A 19,103-nucleotide genomic window follows, 5' to 3' on the forward strand; every position below is an offset into this window, starting at 1 on the left:
TGAGTGGATCCGGAAATTATCTTTTGATATAATCACTTCGATAATTCGGATTATCTTGTCGCCGTTATATATTACTATAGCCGTCTGATCGCGACGCCTATAGATCAGACGTCAGACGTCAACGCGGTCTTGAAGAGGAATCAAGGATCGGTCGAATCGGATACTACATTATGACAGAATCCAGGAAAACGCCTCAGGTTAGTCACTTTCCTATACAAACACATCTTGATCAGCGATATGCTGTGATTAATTATTGCAGCGATTTCGTAATACAGAAGAGAGAAACAGGTCAGTACTTGGCCTCGCTTCTTATCACCTGGAAAGCTATAAATACTTTCCAAGACGCATATGCTAGTTGTCTATAAATATGTTTCTATATTCGTCGAAATTACCGCAATTACCATGTTGTAAACAATTTGGAAGCGTATCTAAATTTGATCCTTTAAAATATCCATATCCAAACCAAATTTAGATATGAGTATAATTTTTATTTTTATTATTTTTGTACTTTTCGTAAAATTATTCTTAAGAGTTTCGCATATTCATCGAAAGATTAAAATAAACATTTATAGAAATTTTTTTTTATAGACAAAGAAATGTTAATGCTTATCTTTCTCACTAGTACACAAGGTGCGGAAGCTTGACAGTGAAGATAGGAACATACGATCTTAATCTTATCACAAATCTTTTCATCTTAATCTAAAACGACACTTTATTGTACTTTCTATAAACAAATTAATAAAATTAGAATTAATTTTTAAGAAATTAATAAACCTCTTCGCTATATATGTAACCTTATTTTTAATCCTCCGTGGTTAGATTAAATATTTTTGCTGTTAAACTCGAGAGATGCATTTGAGCCGATTCGAGTGCATCTAGTCTCTTTGCGCAAATATGTTAAAGGCCAAATTGATGTTGAAAGCCGAATGTTGCGGTTGAGGTCCGCTTTTCTTTTCCGTTATCTTTTTCGGCCGCTCGCGTGTCCGCGTGTCAGATCTTTCCATCGTCGACTTTGCGATAATTTATATGATGCAAATATAATGTGCTCCCCATGTGTTATTGGCAGGTGAAGAGGGTTTCTCTGGGAGTTGGCGGCGTTTTGGTGGAGCGCCCGGACGAGCCGAAGCGAGGCGCTTGGGCCAACCAGATCGAATTTGTTCTATCCTGCATTGGGTATGCCGTTGGCATCGGCAATGTTTGGCGTTTCCCTCTCTTAATATATCGCAATGGCGGTGGTACGTATCGCGCGTATAACCGTGGTTCACGTGTGTATCTGTCCCATGGTATACACGGGAAATACATACGTGCTTCTCAGATGTGACCGTCGAATTGTACAGAGTGTCCCAGGTCACGACGAAATTGCGCGCGAGCACGTTAAAATGAGTAAAGGTAAAGATAGAAGAAAATGTTACATAAATAAAGACTCATAAGCAGAGATCGGATCGCGGTGCCGTTTTCCCCACTCCAAGCGACTCAGCGCCATAAGCAAAGGGGGCACCGTCACATAGAGTACACAAATATTTATATTTATATACGCGACGGTAACCCTTTTGCTACGTTACTTCATTAGACCGGCGCGGCGTGGAGGGTACTGCTCCTCACGGCGCTAGCACACGCTTGGAGTGGAGAAAACGGTACCACGATCCGGTCTCTACTCATAAGTGCTTCATTAAAAATTTATAATTGAGATTCAAAATAGAATAGGTCGACAATATTTCCATCTCTCTAATCCGTTTATGTTTGAGCTATGTTGAATAAAGTTTCCGAAAATTTATATTTATCTGAATCGTTTTCTTACCTTTGCTTGTAAAATACGCTGGTACAGTTTAGTTACAGTTTGTTAAAACTTGGAACGCTCTGTATATTATACTGCGACGTGCACGGTGCACGGTATCTTCGTTCCTATACGGGGCGTCGAAAAATTATGGATACAAACTTTGAGAAACTAATACGTGAAGTTTAAGATTGCGCGCCGGGGATTTAAAAAAAATAGTCACAATAAATAAAGATGTGAGAAGATATTTTTTGGAGCTACAAAAGTGATTCAGAATGAGTACTTTTTAATTAATAAATTAGATTTTAGTTATCAAACTCTTTAAACTAGTGATGTGGTAGGTATCACTTTGATACTCAATCCTCGCAAGAAAGAAGTTTTCAAGTAGTTGATTGTAGAAGAAATAATATGAAGGATTCGTTAAGATATAGATAAGTTCAAAACGTAATAATATTAAGGAGAGATAGGAGGAGAGATAGGAGGTTTATATAAAGTGAAGATCAAATTGAAGCTAAAATTTACGAATTTATTTCAGGGAAAGGAGTAAATGGACACAGTGTGTTCTCTGTGTTGTTTACTACTATATTTAAAATGTAAAAAATTAATTTGTAATACAAAACTTATTAAAAGGGATAGGAATTTTCTGTCATTAAAAATAGGCCTGAAAATTTTGAATGCTTTGCGTTTTGCCAGGATTAATTTCTAAGGAAGCAATCTGCTATTTTCTGGTCCAGTTTTCCTCAAGATACTTTGCTCTATTAGATTTAACAATCTAAAATAGATTATTAGAAAAATATTATGACAAAATAGTAACAACATATAAGCGTAAAACTCTAATTTTCGCGTAAAAATTGACGTTATTTATAACAACAACAGAAAATAATTTCTATAAACTTCATTGCATAGATTCAGTCAGTAAAGATACACACAGAAAAAAAGTGTCAAATCAACACTCCATATGCATGCTTGTATATACGCAAGAATATATAATCTTGAAATAAGATTATATTGCGTTGGTTCAACTATATAATTCTTCGTTTAACACTAATTTTCTTCGTTTAACGCAAATATAATCTTATTTCAAAATTATATATTCTTGCGTATATACAAGCATATCGAGTGTTGATTTGACACTTTTTTTCTGTGTACGTATACGATAACTCTTGTAAAGCTCAAATCAATATCTATCTTGGTTTTCGAGTAAGCAGGGCAACTTTTGAAAAATGCTGCTTTCAAGAAAATGCGTTTAAAGTTTTGAACATTATGTTTTTACGCAATAGCGTAAGACTGCATTTTTTAAATGTGACAGTATACAATCAGATTTGAAGACTTTTGAAATACCCTATTGTAACCTAGGATGACATTTCTAAAGAAAGATCCCTTACTATAACAATAGCCATCCGCAGGTACCGTTTGTTGGCGCGCCATCACCTGCGAAGAAATCGATTTCTTGCGCCGTTTCGGATTTTCAGTTCTAATTTCGTCAATTTTGTGATTTTAATCAAGTCAACGGCATTCTGTTCTTAAACAGTTATACTACAATAATCTGCAAAACTTAACAAAACGATTATTTCTTATAAACCTCCTATATCATCCTTTAAACCACAAAAAATCTTTATATAAATATCGTTATATAATAATAACGATAAAATAAAAATAATACAATTATACTTTTAGTAGAAGAATTATACTTTCTTTATTTAGTAGAGAGAGAATATTATTATTATAATTATAATAAGTATTGTAATTTGACTAAGGATGGGATCAAGTTCGATATGTATACTTGAAAATTTGCATCAAATCTAATAATTAAGTTTCATTTCCTAAAATTCAAATAATATTTATAAAAAATAATATTTCATACAACGTATTTACGAAGTAATTAATCCTTATACATAGTTAGTTTCAACTTTTAGAATATCTGACTTTAGAGTATCTGCAGGATTCGCGAAATGTGTACTTTTTAGTAGTTTCTAGATTCCAAAATCTTTTACAAGTGGTACTCGAACTCTAAGTTGTTAATTTAAAAAATGTATAAACGTGTAAGATTTTTAAGTAACTTTTACTCTATATTTCTTTTATTTTGTATTCTGTTTTTAATTATACTTTTATTATAATTAATATTAACGATTGGTAATCTAATAAGTATTTGTAATCAAAGAATAATATATTAAAATAATTGTTGCTTTATACAATCGTTTTAATTCAAAAAAACGTAAAATTTCTAGTAAAGTAAAAGATTCATAAAAGATTCGAATCTACTTGTAAGACATATCTAATCCCGCTAATTTTGGCCAATTTTTAGCATATTTTATGTTAAATTTGATGCACATTAATGATAAAAGTGTAAAAATATATGCGCTTTAAATAGAAAATTATCTTCAAATTATTATAAGAAACTGTGACTATAATTAATTGTTACAGGTGCTTTTTTAATACCCTTCATTATCATACTGTTCGCAATGGGTCTGCCTATATTCTTCTTGGAGCTTTGTATGGGGCAGTATACTGGATTGGGGCCAGTAAAAGCTTTCAGCCGCATGGCGCCAGCTTTTCATGGCCTAGGTTATTGCACATTGGTCGTCATCTTCTTGGTGATGACATATTATATGGTAATAGTCGCGTGGACTTTATTCTACACTTTCGCTTCTTGCATGTCAAAACTCGCCTGGGCGTACTGCGACAATGATTTCAACACGAATGGTAAGTAAAAATAGACTAGCGCGTTGACAAACATTTAACTTATCGTCGTCGTACTTAAACAAGCAAAAGATTTAACGAAACTTTAACTTTAGAAAGTAGTTAACTGTTACCGTGAATAAACGTCTACTAGCGTGAGACATAAGTTCTTGGGCACTGTTATTACCTTTTATTGTTATTTACATTATTTAGGATTGCACAAAGAACGATTTACACAAAATAATCTAGTCGAAAAATGCTTTGGTTTATCAAGGGACTTAATTGTTTTATCATACGAAGCACTAGCGGATCTTGACGTCGATAATATGGGAGAGGTTTTGGCAAAATTATTTGGTTTGATATTTCTCTTAGTATCGCGCGCTTAGTTTTTACTCCAGGATCGACGATGAGAACGCGGTGAAACTTCTGGTCCTGCTTTAACGTTTAATGCATTTTTTCCCTAGATTTTTTGAACAGATCCAGCAAAACTTGATTTCTTTTATTTGGAAGGAGGAGGGGGAATTGGGATTGAAACTCTCTCTTCCAAATAAATGGATCCGCCAGCGATACAAAGTAATATAAATTGGCGTCACCTACTACATATTACATAACTTGGATTCTATGCTGCGTTCGAAAACTTTACTCGGATGCACAGCGTGTCGTTCTATCTTTGTTACTTACTAAAAATTGAACAAGGACAGAACGCGCGATGCTGGGGTGCACCCAAGTGAAGTTTTCGAACACGTAGCCTAATCGAATAATTATATTTTTATAAAAAGATGTTATTGACGGAGCAAGAAATTACTTATCCTATCACGATCGTTCGTTTTTGAACTGTGTTTAATGCTGATGTCGACAGATTGTTACAGCAATCTTCAGGATATGAAATGTCAACAGGACAGTAATAAAACCCAGATATTTTACAATAAGACCTGCATGGCCATCCACAGGGTCTGTTCCAGCTTTAGCTACAACGATGGTAATACTACTCACTGTTGGGGTGGCCCGAATGGCGAGACCAAATCATTAGGTGAACTCTACGACCGAGTACTGTCGTCCGAGGAGTACTTCAGGTACGGTGTACATTGCCATCAGCGCTGCATCGTGTCGGGAGGATCGGTAACGAGCCTTACGCCGCTGTTCAGCGTTGAGGAGCGAGCACAAAAATTGTTGTGAGGATCGCGCCTGCAAAGCGTGTAATTGTCGATTGCGTCCAGTGACTACGTTCTCGGTCTGCGCGGAGCTACATGGGAGAACTTCGGCGGCATACGGTGGGAACTGTTCGGGTGCCTCACGCTAGCCTGGATAGTGTGCTTTTTATGCCTGGTACGCGGTATCCAGACCATCGGCAAAGTCGTCTACTTCACCGCGCTCTTCCCTTACGTCATTCTTACAATTCTGCTAGTACGCGGTAAGAAACAGAAATAAAGCGGGCTCTCCTATATAACTGTAATGTTAAGGTGTTCTTAAATGTAGATATATATTTTGTGTTTTGGGTTTAATCCATTAGATACACGCACACACCCACACGGCTAATGTCTTACAATTAGTTCATATACAACGTGTAACATAAACGTGGGCCGCTACTTTAGGGGTGTATTCTACTCGTCAAAATAAGCAAAAAGAGTTCATATAAACGTATGTCTAAAAATGCATCGTTACAGCATTTTCACGTTACAGTCATGTTTGAGTTAAAACTTAAGACAATACAAAGCGTATTATTTTATTTCTAACAATACAAAATAGCAGATAATAAAAGTGAAATAAAACAAATCTTAAGGAGGTTCGATGGCTTCATCGAAGGGAGTAGTGGGACGCGGGGGTTCTGGAAACAGCGCACTAGCGTTTGAAGTAGTGAGAATGAAGGGGATTGCTCTGATTGGTCGCCGCGTGCGTATAATGCGTGCTGCTGTTCACATCGTTCACGACCGTGGCAGTCTAGCAGACGAAAAATCAAGCGATTTATGCTTTAATAATTAATTTTTCTACGAAATGTGAGGTAACCTTCCCCTTTCTTTCGCTCATTTATTTGTAAATTATTAAGTTACATGTGCATATTTTTTTTCCTTATTATTTGCATTTTTTCTTGCACTTATTTCATTCTGAAGCTATATGCAATATATCATTTCCCATAAAAACCTATGTTAAAAATGCAGCCAGTTTCATGAAATTTTAATATGTTGTTCTGGAATGCAAAATAGAATTATGTGAATTTTTTGGGAATTTTTCACCGTCCCGTTTGGAAAAAAATCTAATCCAAAAATTGTACTTTTTAAATTTTGGGAGTAACTTTTTTTCAAAATTGGATGGTGAAAAATTCTTAAAAAATTCAAATAATTCTATTTTGCATTCCAGAACAACATATTAAAATTTTATGAAACTCTCTGCATTTTGTTGTAGCCATCGAACCTCCTTAAAGCAAATGCTTATTAAAGTAACCGCCCTCAACCACAATACACTGTTCCGCCCGTCTTCTTAGCGACCCTTTCACAAACACCTGGCGTGTTGCGTAATTCATTGAACCCGTTTTTAATGCACTGACGAAGATTATTAATATTTTCAACAGGCCGGGAGTAGACAATTTGTTTCAGGTGTCCTTAAAAACATAAGGACACCAAGAAACCACTGGTGGTATCCTTCGTGTCCCTTTAAACATGACTGTAACGTGAAAATGATACATTTTTGGACATACATTTATATAAATTTATTTTGACGAGTATTCTGACGAGTACACCCCTGAAGTAGCAGCCTACATTTATGTTACACCTTGGGTGTGTGTGTGTGTGTGTGTGTGTGTGTGTGTGTGTGTGCGTGCGTGCGTGCGTGCGTGCGTGTGTGTGTGTGTGTGTGTGTGTGAGAGTGTGTGTATGTGTGAATATAAATAGTACATTGTGCATCAAGGGAAGAAATCACACGAGTCTGAAAAAGCTTTCGACCCGAGGTGCACACGATATTTTTCACAACACTTTTACGGAAAATTCGACTTCCATGCCTAGAAAGGGGCGAGAGTGGCCATTTTACGCCAGGGCTTACTTTCTTCCCTAGGGAAGAAAGTGGTTACTTTCCGCCCGCTATGCCGCCCTGGCGTGAAATTAGCCCCTCTCTATAAGCATGGAAAGTCGAACTTTCCGTGGAGGTGTTGTGAAAATAATTTTAATAACAACCTTTTCCGAGTACTCTAAAGTGCAATTTTTTAGATAAATTTAATAAAATTTTTTAAATCTTATCAAACTTCTTTTATGAATCAATGACTCTTGAATACGATAAAGATTCTTGATAATTTGTTTCGATGATTACAAATATATTTAGGGTATTCATATTTATAACATTGATAATTCTATTATATAACATTAATCACGTGAAATATCTGCGTTGCTTTTAAAAGTAGAACAAAATATAATCAAAATTAGGGTGTGGTTAAAATTTTTACTCCAAGCAGATGAATGCAATTTACGAAGTAATAAAAGTGTCTAATTAATTACAATTGTATCACGTATCCGATATATTTAAATTGTATCGCTCACTTAGACAACATAGATTTGTAAAGATAAATCATTATCATTATAGTACTATGCGCGATAATACGTGTAGTAGTAGTTACGAGGACAGGTAACTTTGCCGAGATCTAAGGGAGATAATTTCGTAGGTGTTACGTTGGAAGGCGCTGATTCTGGCATGCTGTGGTACATATATCCCGATTTTTCGAAGCTGCAAGACGCAAATGTGTGGGCAGACGCAGCCTCTCAAGTCTTTTATTCGCTCGGCATCGCCTGCGGATCCCTGGTGACTCTTGCGAGTTACAGCAACTTCAGCAACAATTGCCACAGGTGCGATTATACTAAAACGGAACGTGTGCATTTCGGAAAGGAAGAAAAAAAACTATATAGGTCGTTTACGAATACCTTAAGGCCTTAAGGGATACCTTAAGAGCAAAACGGGAAGAAAAAAGCAGTCCTTAAAAAGCAGAATGTTTGATTTTATACGCGTCCACCCCATATAGGATGGATGTACAAATTCGTCGCACGTTCAATCGCGCGAATAATTTATTGCAAGACCTGTATTTAATTAACTACACTGACTAAGCACTTCAAGTGCCTATTAATCTTCTGGTTCATCGTTCGGCGACGTTTCAGTCTCTTTACGACACAGCAATCGTTGCATATTTTATTTTAACTCGGGACTCGACGACGTCGTTTCGGTGACGGGCGGTGGCCGGGTGTGCCGTTGCGACAGCTGGAGCAATTCCGAGACTAGCTCGAGTATAACGTATAATAATAATAATAACGATTTCGCTAAAGATAACCATTCTAAATAATTAAGTACGCATAATAATCCGACTAATAAGAATGACTTACAAATATAATATCGTAATCGTAACAGTTTCTTACTTGCCTATCTTTTGAAAAATATCTCGTAATATTATCAAATAGTACATGTTCTGTGCCTAGCATATGTTCTATATCTATAAAAATACCTATAAACAGAAAAAGAGAAACCCTTTAGATAGTACGTCTTCTGCAGGTATAAGAAAAAATGAAAAATATATTCTGGGATTTCCTTGAAGATTAGGAAAACGGGAAAGGATTTGATATAGTCATGGATTACGAGAGCCTTTCGCTTGTATGTTAGAGAGAACAGAAATAACAGCATTTTTCTCGCATATACAAATCTTCTACGTAAAAAGAAATTTCATCTCTGAAATTTATTCCAGTAATGACAGTAATACGATATGCGTACTCGTCAAGCATGTGGTGATATTTGAATTTTATCCTTTTGTTCTCAGAGACGCTATCATCGTCACATTCACCAACCTATTCACATCTGTTTTTGCTGGTTTGGTGGTATTTTCGGTAGTTGGATTTCTGGCCAAGCAGATGAAAGTGCCGATCGGCAGTGTGATCCAGAGCGCGGAGGGACTGGCTTTTGTCGCTTACCCAGAGGCGGTGGTACAAATGCCGTGGTCGAATCTCTGGGCCATCCTGTTCTTCTTCATGCTCTTCATACTCGGCCTCGGTAGTCAGGTAAGGCACACGCAAGCGAAACATACATATTATCGCACGAACATTTAAGGAGACTATAAAAAGATTTTATCTCTCCACTTTCATGCAAGCGCAAAAACCGCTTCCGCTCTTCGTCACTTACAGTGATGAAAAAAAAAATACTTATTAATGCGATGAGCTCGGCTGAGATAAGGGAAGCAGGGCGAAGGAGGAGAAGGAAGAGAGCGAGAGATGTGAATTTCAATTTTCCTTCGCATAACGAGAAACATCGCCGCGCTAACTGCATTTGTCCTAACGAGTTGTATATTTGCAAGCTGGTCGGACTTTCGCCACCTTGCACTTCGCGCGACTCTCTGGTTATATTTAGAATAGTAAAGACAAAAGCAGTGGAACAAAATAATGCGTGCAACATGTATACAATGATCACGCGGCTCGAATTTCTCGCGATATAATTCGAAATTTTCACTTCAATTAATTAATTAATACATAAAAGTTTACAAACAAATATACCGAGAAGAAAATAAAATACAATACAATTTTATGCTAGAGACATTGGCTTTGAGATCAAAAGCGTAATAGCTATTTCATTTCATCGCTCTATAACAAGGATAGATACTGGTGTTTTGAGACGCCGAGAAAGAGACTTTCGCATCTTTTCGCTTTAAAAAATTATAAAATCGTATTATCTGTATCTTAGAGGTAAAAAAATCTTATCTCCAGTTTGTGTAAAAATTTACTTTTCCCAATATATTCCAGAAGTTTAAGTTGTATAATGGTAAAGGGTCTTATGGCCATTATTAGGGGTGAGTGGGGTACCTAATTGCGTACACGGGGTAACGCGAACGATTACTATCGTAGTATATTAGAGTAGTGATATTCTCCCACTTCTCTCTCGTACTCGTACCACTGAGCGTATATCGAACTATCGCTGGGTTCGAGAAGTGGGAGAATATCACTACTCTAATATACTTTATACTACAATAGTAATCGTTCGCGTTCACTCCGTATTCGCAGTTTGCCTACTCTCCCCTATTAGTTCCTAAGATACAATGTTTAGAAAATGTTTATTATGGTTGGAAAATATGGATTGTTTATTAAAAATAATTTAACACGAACATCTTGTTACGGCTCTATGCCCTATTCTTCGTATTAGGATTTTAATTATAGAAGCCTTTTAAGATTATTTAGAAAATGTGTTGAGAAAAGTTTCATAGAAATAACAAACTTTAAATCCAGTTTTCTCTAAATTTCTATATAATGATACGATTCTTTGTCTCTATGAGGTAGATACAGATAATTTCCATGCTCTTAAGCGCGGCGTTATAAATGTTATAACCCTAACTTTCGCAATCAATCGCCAGCTAGTCGAATGTCGGCCATTTCGACCTATAATATATCATAAAGTGCTTTAGACACGCGATAAACCGGTTTCTCAGCGCATGCAATTGCACGGATAGGATAGATCTTCGTAGTTATAACGCCTTCGTTAAAAAGTTGCAAAGCAGATTCGCGGGAGATATACGGTCACGGTGTACCAGCGTTCGACATCGCTCATCGACATGGTTATTTCACGAAGATTTCACATCCGTTCCGGCGCTAAGAAGGCGCCATTCAGAACGGCGCCTGAAAAACGGCCGGCGTATTTGTCAAAAGATGCCGCGGGCGTGAGAGAGGGATATGCGCTTCATCCCGGCGGAGTAGCCGGACGGCGATCGTTTCGCGTTGCTTTTGCATCGCGAGACTCCCATCTTTTCACCTCGAAGCTCGTATATCACGGAAGGAATTATGGTCTCGCCGTTTCAGAGTGAAATCTACACTTTCTTCGCCTCCTCGTGGCGTGGCGTCAGCCCCTGTTCTCTTCTCCCGCCGTTTTCCAGCGCGTTTTCGCCGATGATAACCGAAACACGGCCACAAACGAGCGAGAAACCGTGTAAAAAATGCTACCGTGAATATTGTCAGATGCGAATACAATCGAGCGTGTACATTCGTTATGATGCAAATGATGATCGAGAGCGGGCTCGCGGTTTTCGTTTCTTCCACGTCTTAAATTTAGACGTTCTTCGGATTTAGAACTCGGTACTTATCGCTACGAGAAACAAGAGTAAATGAAAAAGAGAGGGAAGATGTAGAAATAGAAAGTAAAGGAAAGAAAGAAAGGAAATGGGCGCGCGGGGAGGGGAATCGAGAAAAGGAGGAAAATGCGCGGCCGCGGTCGTTACTTTTTACGATATAGTTCGCAGGCGTGCAAGCGATAAACACCGCCATACTGGACAGGCGTCCGGATTTGCGAAAATACGAGAGTTTCGTGGTGCTGGCTATATGCGCTACCTGCTGGCTCCTGGCGGTTCCAATGGTATTCGACGGCGGTATCTACCTATTCAAGCTGATGGACTGGCATACCGCCTCCTGGGCTATCCTATTGATCGGCTTCGCCGAACTCATTGTGCCCTCCTGGCTGTACGGATGTAACAGATTTCTGGGTAATATCGCCGAGATGAAAATTAAATTCGGCCGTTTTCTTCGCGGATATTGGTGGCTCTGCTGGGTCGTCCTCGCCCCCGTCACTTGTCTAGTAAGTATATTTTATCTTCTACAGTGTGTCTCTGTCAAAGGCTTAACCCTTTTCGCTTGGGATACCTGCCAAAGCAGATATTTCAGGTAGAAAGGGTCAGGTACAAAGGATCCCGACACCAGCGGATCTTATTATTGAGGATCTTGTGATTTCAATGGCAGGTTTAAATTTAAACTTGCACCATCCTGATGTATTTAATTATGGAAATTTGCTAAATTCGGAAAAAGTCTTTAATGTTGATACTTTTATATATAAAATTCAGTAAAAATAATTAAATGATTTTAGTTGAATGTATTTAGAAAATTAAATAATCGAGTCTTTCGTGGTCATCGGCATGTAAATAATTGCGTACCTGTACATGAAAGTGTTTTATTTTAAATAAAAAATTTAATTCGAATAATGTTCAAACATTTGATCTATTACATAAATAATCAATATACTTACCGGTGAAATATAATTGATATACATTTTTTATATCTGTAACAAAATTATTCAAAGTATGGAAAATCCACATATTGAAAATCTATGGTTGAACCCTTTCGTTTAGCGTGCAAGACAATGAAACGGTCTTTCGGGTATATAATCCGTGATTTTGCGTCACCTTGATTCCTTATTGTAATTGAAATAAGTTATTATATATAATCCTTATCTCTACACGATCGCGAATAAACAACAATTAAAACTTTAACGACTCCAATGTATATTATCGCTATGATATAATCGGAGGTAGTAAACGAAAGGAAGACGATGGTTAATCCCGTCGAGGTAAGGAGCCTACGTTTATTGACTGTAAACTTTGCGGAAAGTTTAGCGACACAGTGAGAGAGAATAAACCGTAAATTAGTCCCGACCCATCGCGTGGAGACGATTAATCGAATTTATATGGAAAGTAATGAAACTAAAGCTTTAGGTTATCGATCGTCAAGGAGCTTGTTAAAGTGGAGTAACGTGTAAGGTTCAGAAATATTCCGATAATTTTCCAACTTGTACAAGTTTTATAATAAATATATAATGATTTGTCAGAAAAACTATTCTGTTTGAAAATATCATGATTGTAAGTAATAGGGGAGACCGAGGCTAGTTGGTACGTTTCTTTTTAATAATTTTTTTACATGTAACACAATGTAAGCCACAAAAGGATGGAATACAAGCCACAAAAGAATTTTTCAATAGCCCCGCATGCTTATACAAAAACAATTCTTTAAATTAAATAGTATAATTAATTTTGTTGCACCAATAAAAATTATAAGGCGACTACTTTTGTAACAATTAACCGAATATGGAGGTACGATAATTCACTCGAGTAAATTATCGTAAGTTACTACAAAAGTAACGCTCGCGTAAACGTAGTAATTGACATAACTAGAAGTTATCACGTTTAAAGTAAAGATTTTAAAGAAACAGTTAGAATTATGACATATAATGACTAGTAGATTTATAAATATAACATTTAATATATCACTGATTTATTTTACTTTCGGCTATACAAAATTAAAATACAAAAAAAAACTAAAATTATTTTCTGTTTGTGAAAATACGCTACTTAGCTTGAAATAACTAACTGAAATATTATCGCAATGTTTTTGCGGAAATACTTTATTTTTTTATGTGGTATTATCTTTTGTCACTTTTACAATAGTTACCGTGTATCAACTTGCCTAATGTACCAATTATATATATGATATATATGTATATATAACCCCGGTTTCCCTAGTTACAAGAAGTACAAAATCAAAGTATATATTTTTAGTAACATAATAAATTTACATACTTATAATAAATACGATCAATCTTAAATAGTTGAAAATTTATTTGGAAACATACTTTTCTATGTAACTAAAGAATTGACAATTTGATATTTAAATATCCATTTAGGCAAAAATATTTTTATACATTTGCATATATTATTATTTATGTAATAGGAGTAAAATATCATATGTTTATAATTACAATTTAAAACTTAAATTAAAGATCTAAATCGTTATTGATGAATAATTTGTATGTTTATTAAGAATAGAAATAAAATAAAAACAGATAAAGAATTCATAAAAACAGATCAAAAAACTTGATATTTTTATTATTATTATTATTAAATATTATTTATTTTATTGTTATTATTGTATTTTGAATTTTTATGAATCAAAAAATGTAATGCAGATCAAATAATTAAATATTTTTATTTTCAACTTTTATGAATTAGTAAATATAATGCATTATATTGATTTTTTTATTTCTATCGGACTTTTTAGGCAAGATTACTAACTAAGTTAGGTTTGCAAAACTCAACAGCTCTGGTGGTTTGCGTCCCTTAGAGACAAAGCGTCGTATTCCCCACGACCAAACTGCTTAATTAATCTGGCTGCCTGTCGAGGCGTGCCGAGCGAATTTTTATTTATAACGGCTGAAATTTTTTGTCCGCACCGTCACGGGGATCGAAATATTTCCCTCGACGCGACGGCCGCCGAACGGTACGCCCTGCGAAAGTTAGTTTTGATTAAAAATTCGAAATCTCCCTTAATTGCTTAATTGTGCTACGCTCTCGCGCACGTATATCATCCACCGCAGCATAGTTCCAGCTGCTATATGAGAAACTAAGCAATTAACCAATTGCGCTTCCTTTATATCTGCAGGGAATCTTTGGATATCAAATGGCTCAAACTGTGTTTCGGGGAAAGTACGGCTCGTACGTATTTCCCGCTTGGACAGAAGCAATCGGGATCGGGATCGGATTGGCTACCTTGGTGCCAATGCCGGTCTTCTTTATCCTACGAGTCTGGAAATCCGAGGTGAGTCGTGAGTCAATTATTCCCAAACTTCTATACAATAATACAAATCAGCACAGTAAATAGCTCACTCAAAGGAATTTTTAAGGTGGAGAGAAGAAAAGAAGCCTTAAGATAAGCTTTGAAAAAATCTTTTACAACCAGACTTGACTTTAATAAAAGAAATTTTTGTTGGTCTGCTAATAGCTGTTTTCGGGCTCAGGTAGAAATTCATGCGAGTTAGATGTACATGAAAATCAAGTCTGGTTGTGAAAGATTTTTTCAAAGCTTATCTTAAGGCTTCTTTTCTTCCCTCCACTTTGAAAATTTCTTTGAGTGAGCTGTTTATTGACGCAGAATAACTGCTTAACGGTTTGTTCGCTTTCCCTTTTTCCCTCGGGCAAATAAGCACAAAGATGTAGTATAATATTTGTTACGCCTATTTGCAATACGAAAATTTCTTACTTGAAAAATTATTAATTCTTTTTACATTATTACTGTTTAACCATTACTTTACAGACATATTGCTATTAATGAAATATAATGTCTCACCAATAAAATGTAGTTAAATAATAATACTATTTTTGCTTTTCCTTTTGTTTAAACATTAGACAGTACTCTCTTAAATTATTTTATGTCTACTGCTTTATTCTAATAACCGCTTTTAATAGCTAATCTCTATCCGTAATTATTTCTGTCTGCAATAAATTATCACGCTCATCTACATATACAATACACAACCGCAAAGTGAAATAAATTTATTTATTTGTCTTTGTTTAATTAACTCATTTACTTAACTCAGAATTTACTTAAAAGCATTTATTTTTTTAGTTATTAACTCTTTATTCACTGTTCAGTCATTTCATGTTAAGAAAATTCTTGGAAAAATTTTTAATATTATTAAGATATCAGAAAAGTTATTGGATGTAGTATATATATCATATTTCTCAAAATAAGAAAAATAATTGATTTTAACCAATGATTCAGATATGACTATGTATTTAAAGTTAAAGCTTAAAAATAATTTATTTTCTGCAAAGACACATTTATCAAACAGGCATGAAAGACGTCGACCTTTCAGAGAAAAGTTCGAATTGAGATTTCTTAATAATCAGTATTCTTCTTTGTTGCTTAATGACTTACCGGTTGGCCGTCTTCAAGAAAGGGAGATTGTTTTATTAGGAGATCGGGGTCATTAATTTTCGCTAATGAGAAAGTAGAAGCGGCTGCGGAATCATTGGATCTCCCAACAATTTTGACCAACTTGTCTCATTTCCTATGTACGATCGATTAATCAAACGCGAGTAAAAACTTTAGCCATTACGCATCCGGCATAAAGAATGTTATAAATTATTCTTTTTTAGGATTATTAGGGATGGACAAAATTCTTTTTAATTAATTAGGGAAAACGCATTTACGGTCTGGCTATTGGTAGCCTAATAATATTATTCATGTGAATTTTATTATTATTTTATTAATCTTATTATTAAGGCGAAGAAATGTACATAAAATTTACCCGAATAATATTATTAAGCTAATTGTAAGATCCAGTCCTAGCCGTTTTTTTCTAATTAATTATATATTATATCGGCCGTGCCTCATTTATTTAAAATTTTTTTAAATATTTTACTGAAGCTTTTTACTTAATTCATAGGATGTAACCACAGACTTATATAATAGACTAAATAGACTAAACATTCTTATTGGACAGCTGTAGATTTAAAGATCTAAGGGCCGGTTGTTCCAATCTATTGGCAAACTAATTAATAGTTAAATTATACGTCTATCCTTCTTTAATTTGAAATAAAAACAAAGATACATATATGATTTAACTATTAGTTAGTTTACCAACAGGTTGGAACAACCGGCCCTAAAGGACAGATATTTATATGCTTATTGAGATGCTTTCCTTGTTTAATTGTGTAGCCCCCTCCCCCACCTCCCAGTTAGTGACTACATTTATGCTTACTAAGATGTTTTCTTTGTGTATCTTTTCTCTCACCATCTTTTCTTCTCCCCACCAGTTGGTGACTACACTTATGCTTACTAGGATGCTTTCCTTGTGCACCTCTCTTTCTCCCCACCAGTTGGTGACTATACAATTAAGCAAGAAAAGCATCCCAATAAGCATATCTCTGTCCTTTAGATTTTTAGATCTACAGTTCTTCAATGGGAAGGCTCAATTTATTATATAATATAAGTCTTTGGATATAACGCATTAAAAAATGGTTTCTATCGAAAATGAAAATTGCGATGTCAATGTCGTTGCCTGCATTATTCCATCACCCTATTCTCGATATCTCGATTAGAGCAAGAATCTCCTGAAAGCTACGTGCCGCTGTCGGCACGGTAGCGGTTACGGGCCGATTTAGAAGTTGCGGTCCGCGTCGTAAAATCTCGGAGAACTCGGGGAACGTCTTAATACAAGTTTTTCCACAGTACGTCGGTAATCGTACTTTGAAACGAAAAGTTTTCTTCATGGTGAGGAAGGGAGCCTGCCACTCTCCATCGCTTCAGATATACAGGGCCGCCGAAAGCCCAGAGTGCAAATCGCGGTGCATGCATCGCACAAAGGGCGCAACCGTACAAAGCGCTGAGAGTCGCCAATTGCGAGCTTTAACGAAATTGAAAATATACAAATTGACATATGTTTAAAAGAACATTTTACGGGATTAAATTTTTTAATTAAACTGACGATCCACTATACGCGTTCGAATTTTTCCCAGCAACTGGAGGGTATCGCGTTGTATAAATTGTTTTGCAAATAAATGCGTGAAAATTTCGAATCTTTATATTGAATTTTTCGCATTTTTAAATTGCAAAATGTCACTTTTGTATCCTGTAAAAATCCTGTTTTTTTTTTATATACGATGAGAGGTGCTAAATAAAATTTTGCATGAATACTTTGCATGAACACTTTGCGCAGGGCACTGTATTAAAAATATTATAAGCTATTTTCTTTGGAATTATTATAGTTCAATATGATAGATAATATATCTTTTAATATTTTAGAGTTCACTAAAGTTTTTTCTTTAATTCATAAGATGTTATGACATCATATCTGATAAACCGCTCAGACAAAAGAAACTTAATAATTTCCAAGAAAACAATTCGTAATATTTTTAATTTTACTTACTCTATGTCAACAGAGAGAGCGGCCCTGTATGAACTGCACCTATTCTATCTCCAAGAGAAGGAAGGAGAGAGGGGGAAAGGCTGCCCTCTTTCTTGACCGCTTCCGCTTTCTGTTAGCCGATAAATTTAACATTACTCTTATCTCCCTCTCCCGTTGTTTTCGGGCGTTCCGCGCACACTTCGAAAGTACTTGTGCGGTTTCGCGCAAGGAGATATGACCTCGCGAGAACGTGAACGGCGCCGTCGACACGTATCTCGCCCATTATCGGATCCGCAACAATTTAATTTGTGCCCTTTTAATTGTTCGCAGAGCTTCTTGAGTTTATTCCGGCCCACGAAGTTATGGAGGGCGGCTGAGCAGCAGGATACGCTGGATAACGGTAGCATCACCACTGCGATGGTCAATCCGGCATACGTTTCTTTGGATAAATTTTAAATCTAATTACTTGATATACGCAATAAATAATAACTTGAAGAAATGCCAAAATATAAGATGTTCTGAGAACATCGTTTTCCAATATGCAGGCAATCTTTGAGAAGATAACTCATTCCGTTTTAGGAATAAGTTACTTTTACCTGAGAATAGAATGTGAATAAATTAATATAATGCAGAAAATAAATATAATGAATAGATTTTCACATTGCATAATGATATTTTTAAATGAAAACTTTGGCTTTAGCCTAATTTTTATTCCCAGAATTATTTTACAGCTACAAAAAAAATATTTGCATTTTTGATCATTTTTGATAATATTTAGCGAGAAATTTTCCAATACATATTAAAATATGATTTGCTACTGTTATTTATGTAAAACTAATATATATTTTCAGATATAAAAATATAGGCAATGATATTTTATTTTATAATACTAAATATAATTATGACTATATAATGAGAACGAAAAAGTTAACATTCCTGATATATACCAATTTATCGTTCCTGTATATGATATTAAATATTATAAAATAACATTCGCATTTTATGTAAAACTTTTAATTTAATATACCTATGTTAAAAAACATGCAGCATGTTTGTTTATTTCTTTAGGAAATTTATGCTTCTAGATTTAATTGGTTCCTTTTTTCAAAGGTGTTTTGTGACGATATCAAGTTATGCTTAACTAAAACACCTCAAAGATGTTTTAGTTATGCTTAACTAAAACTACTAGTTATGCTTAACT

At 35.4% G+C, this 19,103-nt stretch overlaps 1 protein-coding gene across 1 annotated transcript; it reads left to right on the plus strand.

Moving 5' to 3' along the window:
• On the plus strand, window positions 1-18,685 carry LOC112465012 (sodium- and chloride-dependent GABA transporter 1-like). The gene is made up of 10 exons (XM_025032367.1): window positions 1-197; window positions 1,067-1,235; window positions 4,199-4,477; window positions 5,313-5,526; window positions 5,671-5,864; window positions 8,100-8,280; window positions 9,237-9,474; window positions 11,687-12,025; window positions 14,656-14,811; window positions 18,233-18,685. Exons 1-10 carry the CDS (start codon window positions 171-173, stop codon window positions 18,356-18,358), a joined length of 1,923 nt encoding a protein of 640 aa, XP_024888135.1. The 5' UTR covers window positions 1-170; the 3' UTR covers window positions 18,359-18,685.
• Window positions 18,686-19,103: the final 418 nt, after the last annotated feature.

The sequence above is a fragment of the Temnothorax curvispinosus genome, unplaced genomic scaffold (assembly GCF_003070985.1).
Source record: "Temnothorax curvispinosus isolate PA1 unplaced genomic scaffold, ASM307098v1 QBEX01014798.1, whole genome shotgun sequence".
NCBI lineage: Eukaryota > Metazoa > Arthropoda > Insecta > Hymenoptera > Formicidae > Temnothorax > Temnothorax curvispinosus.